Here is an 11,209-nt window from a genome sequence, read left to right as displayed (position 1 = left end):
ACTAAAGGGCATTAGAGATGAAACCAAACGCCTTCACGAGGAAAACAACAAAGTTCGCACACACATTGCAGAACTACACGCAAGTCGTACTGCCACTAAGCAGTCCACACCAATAAGCACACACTCAATTCCATCATGTTAGGAACGTTCTGAACACATGATACTTGCGGAATCAGCAAAACTGGAAGAAATCGCACAAGTTGGGAGAAAGTCAAAGTAGCGCAACAGCCGCTGCTAGCAACGCAACAAAGCATCTAGCAACTGGCAAGTACAATCGAAGAAACACGGATCGCAAAATATCAGCTACGTAAACAAGTGATAACACTGGGACGTCAGAAAGTAGATCAGGTACACCCTGCCGATCCAACCATAAGCCAGGATCAATAGCAAAACCAATCATAGCAACAAAAACCCATTCCTAATCTGGCAACGGGATTGTCGTAGCTACAAACGCAAGCCAGGATTATTGAGATACTTCATGAGTAACCATTCCACGCGAAGGGAAGCGTAGCAGGGGATGGCAGAAAGTTGGGTGGGCGGATAAGATTAAGTTTGCAGGGACGACATAGCCACGATTAGTACATGACCGAGGTTGTTGGAGAAGCATAGAAGAGGCCTTTGTCCTGCAGTGGGCGTAACCAGGCTGATGATGGTGATGATGATGATGATGATGATGATGATGAGTAAGGCCAGAACGACACGGAACGTATTGGCACTGTAGGAAACATGCACACACAAAACCGAAACAGGTTACAACACAAAATACCACCACACCTGAAAGCCACGTGGCCACACTTACAGCTAAAAAACTCAGAAGCATAGAATACACAATAGACGGCAGTCACGGCGATCATTACCTAATTTAAATCCTGCCGCTGCAACGAGGCCGAAAGAGCCATCTCAACCAGAACATCTACAGTCGACCCAAGCAGAAGCAGGCATAGTTCTACTACTTGATCTATAAAGCGATTGACATAGCCAAAAACAATAACCTGCTGATAGAAGGTGAACTCAACGTGGCTCAACAGGCATGTAGCTAGACGACAACCAGATCAAAAGGGACTGCACTCCAGTACATGATACAGCAGTACCGTATCACCATCCTCACAGACCCCCACACACCAGACAGGTCTAGGAAACAGCGTCTCCAGAGATACGTCCCCTGACCTCACCCTCACTAAAGGGATATACAGCGAGCCACCTGGCATAACACGGAGGAAACCGTGTGCAGGGACCACTGCATGCTTGCCACTACATTGAACGTTACGCATGCACGCTGCCCAATAAATAACCTAACGCTCACAAATTGGACACCTTTTCGCAAAGAGCCAGCGGGTGACTCCTCAACGCGTAATACGCGTCTCTAGCAGTTGGTACGAGAGCTCCAGCAAGACGTAGACAGACATGCTACATATATCACGCTCACTACAAACATTCCCGCCGTAGACACGTACCCTCTTCGCCTGTGGAAAGCCCGCCGAGGCCGTCTTAGGAGATCGAAGCGCCAAAAACATAATTGCAGACTGAAACTACGTATAGGGAAACTCACGGCAACCGCAGGATTCCACGCAGAGGAGCTCACCCATCCCGACTGGCCACAACAACGCAAAATGCTGAAGGGCACTCTAAGCATGGCCAAAATATGGTCGCTGCTACGCCGTCTTCTTAACCCCATGTAATGCAAAGCAGTTAGCCAGCAAACAAACCTACATATCCTCCACGCCCATCCATGTTCTGTTGACGAAAGCCTGGAGAAGTTGCCGTCGCGGTACATAGGTGATTTCAAACCCGCACAGGGACAACCTCCCAAGTACAGCGTGGATGACAACCACGACCTCGACGAGCCGATCACTATCTTTGAGGTGCAACATGCAATCCATGCACTTACACAAAATACCACCCCAGGCAAAGACAAAATAAATAGGTTCCTGTGTAATCTGGATGACAGCACCATTCAACTGCTACTGAAATCTTTAATCATTATTGGGAAGCGGGTACCAGCGGAATTGGAAGAATGCAGAAATCATACTCATTCCCAAGCCAGGCAAACCCTCGAGCATAGAAAAGGGGAGACAAATGTCACGCCCATAATGTTTAGCGAAGCTTCTATAACATGTCATTTTTAACCGACTTCAACCTTACCTAGAATCGAGAGGCTTCTTTCACTAAACAATGTTTGGATACCGGCCCCACCTTTCTTCCCACTACATCCTTCAGCTGAAGGAACAAGTCCTTGAACGCATCTCTCCAAACAACACCATAGCGATTCTAGCACTCGACCTCAAATTCGCTTTCGACAATCTGGCTGGCAATAACAGCCTTACAGTCCTAAACCTCGCGAATTGCGGTCGTAATACTTGCAGTTACATACGCACCTTTCTAAGCATCCGCACGGTAACAATATGCATTGGCTCACTCAGAACCTCGACGTTACCTACCCACGACAAAAGAGCCCCAGGAGGTGCTGTCCCATCACCCACCCTTTTCAGCATTGCTATGATGAACGTACCTGGGAAACTCAACGCAATACCAGGAATCGGGCATGCAATATACTCCGATGTTATCCCCAACTGGAGCACCAATGGTTCCGAAGCGAAAAAAACAAGACGCGCTCCGACAAGCGACCGACATCGTACAGCAATGTGCAAAAGCAAGTGGTCTCTGATGCTCCCCCGAGGAGTCAGAACTATGAATTGTTCGACAGATATCAGGAAGAAAATTCCATGAAATAACCCACATCTCACTCAACCCCGACGGCAAAGAAATACCCACAGTAAATCTCGTCCGCATCTTCGGCCTCCACATACAACGGGACGGCGGAGGCGGATACACCATCCAACGTAACGAGCGGACCACTTTCCATATCATGCAAAGGATTTGGAACCAGACAATACGGACTGAAAGAAACGACAGAACATGGCTCGTTCAGGCCCTGAAAATAAGTCGCATCGCCTACGCTGCCTGTACCTGCCGTTACTACGGAAGACAAAGATCAATTAGACATACTTCTGAGGAAAGCAAACAAGCAAGGGCTCCGCCTACCAGCGGGAACAGCTACTCAAGCTAGGGGCCCTAGGAGTGCATAACGCAATAAGAGAAACCATAGGCGCCTATCTCCCGAGCCAACGCGAACGCCTAGCCCCCACACCAGCAGGAAGAGCAGTCCTAGTGTGCCTGGGCTACCCCACACACGGCAAAGGCCACTGAAATGCAATCCATCTAGCCCCCAACATATGGAAGCACATCAAAGTAGCCCTTATGTTCAAAAGCATGCACCTGGAACATCATGCTGGTGGTCGCCAAGCTCACCCAAAGACCCCCCAGAGAAGATATGCGGACTCCCTACCACACTATACACAGATGCCGCACAGTACCCCCAGAAAGCAGCCATGACGGCCAGCGCTGCGAACCATAACCCTTAAGGGGTGGTCTCGATGACGGGCGGCGCTGCCAGCACCCTCGAAGCTGAGACAGCCATCGTCTTCGCCATCACCTCTAGTGCAACCAACGAGCACGTCACAATTATTACTGACTTTCAGGCAGCTTGCCCTATCTACGCGAGAGGCAGAATATATTCCATCGCCTACTGACTCCCCAAACAAGCCTCCCAATTTCGGGACATTTGCATAGTATGGGCTCCAGGACACCAGTCCCTCCGTGGAAATTACCGTGCGGACGCTGTAGCCCGAGTTCATTGCTCCTGTGGGCCACGAAAGACCGATATGGCCGCATCTATGCAGCCCGCACCTTTCCAATACAACGCCACGCTACAACTCCACGGATTGAACAAACAACAATACCCACCTCCACACAAGAACCTCTCACGCACAGATGCCGTAGCATGGCGACAATTACAAACCAACAAGAAGTCATATTTAAGCAGAGTACATACAATGCACGCTACACTATACTCCTACAGATGTCCCCTTTGTTAGAGTGTATCACTCCACACGGGCGTGCTTCAACGTAAATGCATAGCGGAAAATACCCAACCCCACACTCGAGCAGTGGAGGCTGTGCTGACTAGTGTCCCTGTTTGTGCTCCCTCAGGTAGCTGAGTCGAGCATAGGCCGATGTTATGTTCCCGCTCTGTAGGGAAGCCACTCCTCGCGCGCACAGGAGGTAAATGCCCCACAGTGTTCCATTTGCTTTTTTGTCTGCTGGTCGCGAGCTACATGCGGCAATTGTTCGCAAGCGCTGAGCAAGATGACACTTTTTGAAGCAGGCTGAGCTCGAACGATTGGCGTAGCCGGAAGGGTACCAACCCCTCCGAAATTTTTAGTTTGTATGCACCTATATACGTCCATACACGTACGTACACGTACATATACAAATACACGTACGAACGTATATTTAAGGAGTAGGACCCCCCTCGATCCCTCGAAATAAAATCCTGACTTCGCCCATGGCTCGAACGCCTCAAAAGTTCGCGTGCAAACGTGCATTACCTTCCAAGAAAAGATGGTGCAATGCTTTTCAGCATGCATATGAAGTTTTCTAGCGGAGGCTGGAAGGCAAGAAGTGTTTTAAAGGATGTTTAAAGAAAACTTCACACACTTGTGGTGGACAATTATGTGAGCATGTTTTGGCTGCGGAAACCTGACGAGTAATGATCGTCGCCAAGAGAACTATAGTGGCTGCACTTAAGCCAGTGGCCGTTAATCGTGAGAGTCATTCATCGCTAACCGTCGTTCACAGGACCGGTTCACAAATGTGCAACCGGACCCTTTGCCGCGAATCCATCGGCAAACGCTGTGCCATCTACAGCGGTCGCTGCCCAGAACTCTGTGCGTGACCCTTGAGATGCATGGCGCACAGGTGAGAATCGCTCTCTTGCCAGCCGCACACCCCGTGGCAAAAAGTCAGTGACCCAAGTCGTCGTAAAAGAGGGTTTGAATGGTGGCACATAAGCAGCGTATTCGTGGTGCAGCTCGCTAAAGCGTCAGCCTGCTGTGAGTGAGGAACTCGTGTGACGTGGGGTCCATTCCGCCGTGAACCGGACAAATAAAGGCTTCTTTTTTTCATCCAAGAAGAAAACGGATGGATACCTTGATGGTGGCAGAGAAAAGTTGCCGAAGAAGTCCTAGAATGGTAATCACATTAAAACTTGTTCAAATCTTCTCACAGCGTCATTTAGATTGGGACGTAATTTGCAGTAGAAGTTTTCACCTCAGAGGTGATTAATCTCCCGGTGGTACCTGCAAAACGACTCTTAAAGCCTGAAAGTTATGAAGCCCATAACATAGGTACTTTCTAACCAACACACAACACACAACACTTATTTACACAAACACAGAATTCAGGCAGGGTTTTCAGAAAATATTATATGTAAATGTAACCTCAAATTCAGACTGTTCACATGTCGTAGAGTAAGGTGCTTTCCAGTGACATTCGGAATAATAAAGAGAGATATATAGCTGTGCCACTTCACAAATTCTCGAAAGTTGTTTCACTCCCCACAATGCAATGTCGCCACAATTACACACAAAGGAAGTAAAAATAACCATGATAAAAGAATTTCTTAACCAATACATTAAAGCTGTTCATATACAGTACGCTGGAAAAAATGGAAAAAGTCATTGCATAACAGCTCCATACAAATGTCTCAGAAACCTATAGATTTCATTTAAATGAATGCAGCCTATTTAGGTGTGAAATATCTGGCAGTCAAACTCTGTCTGGGTATGTGCGTATTTCTGCCTTCGTAACGTGAATTGCTATGCTATGAATAAAATTATTATGGTACATCGCCGGGCCTCAGCATCTTTATTAAATCCGCGTTTTTTTCTACTATTACAGAATGAAAATTTTGGATTTATTTATTAAATATATCAGAAACTGCTTTAAAATTCCATTTTTTAAATGAAGCAGTTTATGACACCTCAATCCTGCCGCAACAAACCACCCAATAAACGCTGGCTTGTTGCCCAGGCATCGGTAGTTTGTAAGCACACTTATTTGACGATTGACCAGGCAGGCAAATATAAGATGGTGGGCTCCACAATAGGAAAATCCTGGTGGTGTAGCAAATGAGTTCGGAGCCGAAGCAATTGCTACGTTTTGCGGTCTGTTTTGCTACATTTATGAAGTTTTACGAAGTGCGGGAGCGCAGGTGCGAACGCTCTTATGATGTTTTTGTTTGTTAACTCACGCTTTCTCTTCCTGTGAAGGTTCTGGCGCCAGTGCGTGGCAGGGCTATCCACTTGTATTGAGGCCCCTGCTGTGTAATATAAAGGTGCGCGTTGCTCCAGCTTTTAGGTAAGGCGTTCAACAAGCACCATGGCCTGCACATCGCCACGAGACACCCAAGAATATTGGAACTATATGTGGAAGGAAGGACAATCGATGTGGCAGAAGGAAGGTGTGACCAAGTGAGTCAATATGTCAAACTCGTTAAGCTGCCAAGTTGAGAGCATAAAGCAGCGGCACGTACTTTGAAGCGTTGCATACATTGAACCAGGAAATCGGTCGCAGCAGTTTCTAGCCAAATGATTGTTCATTTTTCTGGTTGTCTAAGGAGACAAGAGTAAGAATATGATAACTCAGGTTCTATTTCTTCTGCTTCACAATGCACTTTGTTCGGTTCATTTAAACTCGATTGTGAATAACCTCAGCGAGAATAGGAGATAATGTTTGTGCGTGTACATGCATACAAGCCGTTTGTCTATGCCGACTTTTCTAACGTAGACTTCAACGAGTTGGAACCTAAACTTAAGGAAGTGGTCCTGAGAATGTACATCTGCGTACTCATTGTTCTACCCAATAAAAGTTTCGCACCATGGGTATTGAAGTATATTTGAGTTCTAACTTAGGTGGTTACCGTAGCCTTATATGCATTGGTAAATAGTGCAGGCGAGGAAGACGGACTCTGATCACGTGCAATAAAGTAATAGAAATGTATTGTCAAAAATGCACACAGCGCACAGCACGGAATTGCATGCAAACATCATCAAGACTCCCTTTGTTGCAATTTGAGAGACAGCAAAAAAAAAAATGAGTTATGGGGTTTTACGTGCAAAAATCACCTTCTGATTATGAATCAAGCCGCAGTGGGAGACTGCAATACATTGCACTACCTGGGGGTTCTTTAGCGTGCGCCTAAATCTAAGTACACGGGCGTTTTCGCATTTCTGTCCCATCGACCGGGATTCAAATCCGAAACCTCGTGCTTAGCAGCACAATGCCATAATCACTAAGCAACCACGACGGCTTCTGAGAGACAGCAGCAAGGCGCTAATGGTGAGAAATAGGGAAGCAAATTGCTCGGTTTATGACCCATCTTTGGTTGCTGGAATCGTGACGCAACGAAAGACGCGGCACGACTCCAGCAACGTACACAGGTGCACTCTATGTTGATTCCGTCGTTCGGGTCTTTGGCTGCGGCACGATCCTGATAACTGATCATGCGCCAGACAGCCTAGCAATGTGTTTTGTTGAACCGATGTTTGATTCAGGTAGCGTAGATGCGCCATACAAAATGGAATGCCTGAGTAATACTGCTATTATACAGGAGTTTGAATAAACCCAGCCATTTTTATTGTTGAACAGAAAATAACATGCTCAATTGTTTTAATGACAGTGTCACCAACGTGCTACTTAACGTGCTTACTCTAAGGCAGTAATGCACACGTACTTACATAGGAACGCAAATACCTCAATAATGGAAGAACATAATTATGCGCGCGTAGTTACAAACAGTGGCGCGTCTATTAGCCATTTAGATTTGTTTGATTTTCGAACCGCTTCAAAGAGATAAAAAAAAAAAACATTCCGGCAGAGTCCATCTAACAACATAGGCCGACATAAGTGTGGTTAGCATTGAATCAATGTATCGATATACCATATTGCAACGAACGAAACGCGTCATGTTTGAGGTGTGTGTACAGCCGGTTCATCTCTGGCGCTGTCTACCGTATGCGCTGAGTCAACCGACACCACCGATGCGATGTCTCCGCACGGAGTTTGTATGAATATGTAGACAAACAAGATAGTCTTAATGTATGTGACGCGGATTCGACTTTGCTCAGCATCGGATAAATTTAAATGTTTACTCTGTTGTCATTGGCGAACGGTACATACCAAGTGGATCACGCCTTGATGGCCAAGGTTGCGCCAAAGATGTTCGTTGAAGAGCTACACATGTAGTTTCATTTAGTTAGAGCCCAAAGTAGGCATAAAAGACTTTCTTTAAAAAGAGGAGCATACCTTCCGGCACATACAAGTGGTGGAATCCCTGTACACCAAGTTCCTGGAAATAGGTTATTTCAGCAGAGACTAGAATTCAGTTGCATATAGCCAATAGCCCAAATTGACATCGAATATGTTCATTGAAGCGGGGTATATACGCAGTTTCAAATACACAGCGACTCAAGTTGGAGTGAAAGTGGTTAGATATCAAGCGTCACATAAGCACTGACAAAAACCAAATACCGCGATTTGCCATGAAGCGGGTTAACGCATGCCATTGAAGTGCGCCACATACGGAGTGTAACATGCTCATATACGCAAGTTCCCCTCCAAGACATTCATTGAAGAAAGGCGCATAACATGTGACACATACCCAGTGGCCGTAGTTTCCGTCTGGTTCATTGACGAGTGGCACCGACCAAGTGGAACATACCCAAGTCACTTAGTTGGGATCGAAGAGCGTCTTTGAACAGGGCCACATACCCAGTGCCGCCTGTCCAGTGACCGAGTTTGCATCAAAACGGCTAGGGAACGAGAGATAGATAAATCCTCAGATGAACCCCGAAACGTGGCTGAAGTACCCTAAGTAGGCTCGGCGCAATAACAAGGTTGTTATCGAAAGTTAGGAAGCTGCATGTGAATGAGTGCGTTGCAAACATATCTTATACATACGAAAATCGCTGTAAGTGGGAAAGCTTTATTATTCGTGTTAAGCAATTGCATTAAATTTAATGCCTAAAATGTTTCCCTTTGCTTCCCCAAGTATGTTACTGCTCGTGCGGTGGTTATGAAGTTACGTGTGGCCATCTGGCTCGATACGCGCCAATCCGAAAAAATAGCGCCGAGATGCATGGTCGCCTAGAGAAAAAAAAATACTTGAGAGAATTACTAAGAATACGCGGTGAGCTTTTTCGGTTCGTGTGCCACTTCCTTATGCTAAAGGCATTGCAGGGCTTTTAGCCTAGTTCAATGATGCGATACAGGCAGTTTTAGGTTTTAGCATAAAGTGTGTGTGGTTAAGGTCCTCTGGTATAGCTGATTACTTGTGCTTGGTGAATGAAAATTTAATTTAGAACTGTAATATCGGCAAAGATAAAAAGAAAATAACAAGAATGACCACCACACGTGATAGTAGGAGCCAACTAGCCCAACAACAAGCCTTGTCAAGCAAATTTACAATATAACCCATAGTCTTGAAAGAGGTATAAGTACTTGTTTATGGCCGATACGGACACAGAAAGTTGATAATGTGCCGAAATTGCGAAAAAACTCCAAATTTTCACTAACTTGGCATGTAGTTTGCAACTATAGCTTCCGCATGTATACGCAATCGTCATGGTGTTGTACGTTTTTCGTACGATTAACATTTTTAGAGTACTTCAGGCACTTTCAGAGATGTTTTTATACGCTCTGTTGCTATCTATGTTGCCAACCGCTTCCCCGCGAACGTGGGTCATTGGGGCGTCCGTGGCCTATGGGTAGAGAAGCGGGCTACTATGCTGAGGAAACCGTTTTCGAGACCCTCCAAGTGACTAATTTTCGTCGCTGAGTATGTGATACTGAGTAGGAGCCAATCTTGTTAAAAAAGGACTGCGGATCTTGTAAAGCCGTAAAAAAGCGTTTTGTTCGTGGTCCTCAACATTGTGGTGTTGAAATAAAGTGAATTGAATTGAATGGAATTGACTCCTCAATGAACCTTTTTACCACTAACTTGGCACACATGGTTGTGTAACTTTGGATGTGTCGCGTGGTGTGCGCCGTACTTGATACCTTTTCGACACCAACATGGTCACTGTGCATAGGGCGGTCTTCTGTGGCCTTATATGATGTCAACTTGGGTCCCTATAGTCACGTGCCATTGGTTTTGTGCAGCTCGTCAACGTCCAAAACGTCGGCTACCATTTTTCTGATGCTATACGAAATTACATGCGCCCCATGAACATTTTTATTGGTCATATATTCTGCCTGAAGATTTGAAAAAATAAACCATTTGCGCGTACTGGAATGCGTTCCGTTTCTTCAATAAAGTCTTCATGTCATTATACGAAGTGCGCGTCGATTATCCACTGAAACTAACCTCTGGCATTACAGGAGCAGCATCACTCCTTTCAAAAGTGGCTCGGGTGACCCAGAAGGTTCATGTATGCGGATACGCATAAGCTAGAATCGTTTGATGTGGTTAAAAAGGAAAACATTCTGCCACATCGGGTCCTTAATTACCTTGCACATAAAACGGCAGCCCCGAATAAAGACATTCATTCTTACTAGAAATTCGGTCCCCTGAAAAATGCGTCTCACGCCCAAAGTGAAAAATTATCGAGATCAAAGAAATATGTTAAAGTGCAAGTGCGGCGAAATTTTTTTAACATTATTTGTGATTGCGATTGTCAATGTTCGTGATTTTGTTGTTGACGTGCATTGCTTCGGAAAAGAGGGCCTGAACTGTCTGACGAATTAGTCTGTTTCTCGTTCTAAAGTCTTCATGTAGATGATTCCTTCGCATCTTGGTGCTGAAAGGAGAAAACGCGAATCTCTACGTGGCCATTATGGTATAGCTAAGCTTGCTCGCTGTCGTCGTTTGCACTTGTGTTTAGTACGTGTTTGTGTTTAGCGACAGAATGTATGCGCGCCTGTTCAGCGAGATGAGTCTTCTTGGCCGCCGCTTTTTCGGCCGTTGGAATAGTCTTACCTCCATTGGCACGCACACTAGTTAATGCTCTCTCGCAAGCCACGCATTGACGCAGTTCTTCTCAGTAATGACGTGACCTTCTTGACGAGGGATAAGACTGCGGTGACACACTCCGCGCATACTTCTGCGCACCCTCCGTCTTCTTATCATCTCGCCCCGCATCACACAGCTCCACGCTGGACTGCATGGTGAATGAAACATACCGCCACCGCCACGTCACCGCAGGTATGCGTCACCAACGGTGGCTATAAAAACAGGCTGCCTGGCTGAGAAAGTGGGCCTTCTACCTTCCGCTACTGTGACGAACGTAGCGTTGGTATGCCCGTCCGCTGC

General features: G+C 46.1%; 1 protein-coding gene across 1 annotated transcript in view; it reads left to right on the top strand.

Moving 5' to 3' along the window:
* The first annotated feature begins 6,271 nt into the window (after positions 1 to 6,271).
* LOC139060301 (thiopurine S-methyltransferase-like) overlaps positions 6,272 to 11,209 on the top strand; it is a 28,990-nt gene continuing 24,052 nt past the window's right edge. Inside the window, exon 1 of the mRNA XM_070539401.1 lies at positions 6,272 to 6,371. Coding sequence (XP_070395502.1) covers positions 6,280 to 6,371 — 92 coding nt within the window. The 5' untranslated portion in view covers positions 6,272 to 6,279. The remainder of the gene's footprint in view (positions 6,372 to 11,209) is intronic.

Source organism: Dermacentor albipictus, chromosome 5, assembly GCF_038994185.2.
Source record: "Dermacentor albipictus isolate Rhodes 1998 colony chromosome 5, USDA_Dalb.pri_finalv2, whole genome shotgun sequence".
Taxonomy (NCBI): Eukaryota; Metazoa; Arthropoda; class Arachnida; order Ixodida; family Ixodidae; genus Dermacentor; species Dermacentor albipictus.
This window is presented reverse-complemented; position numbering and strand designations above follow the sequence as displayed.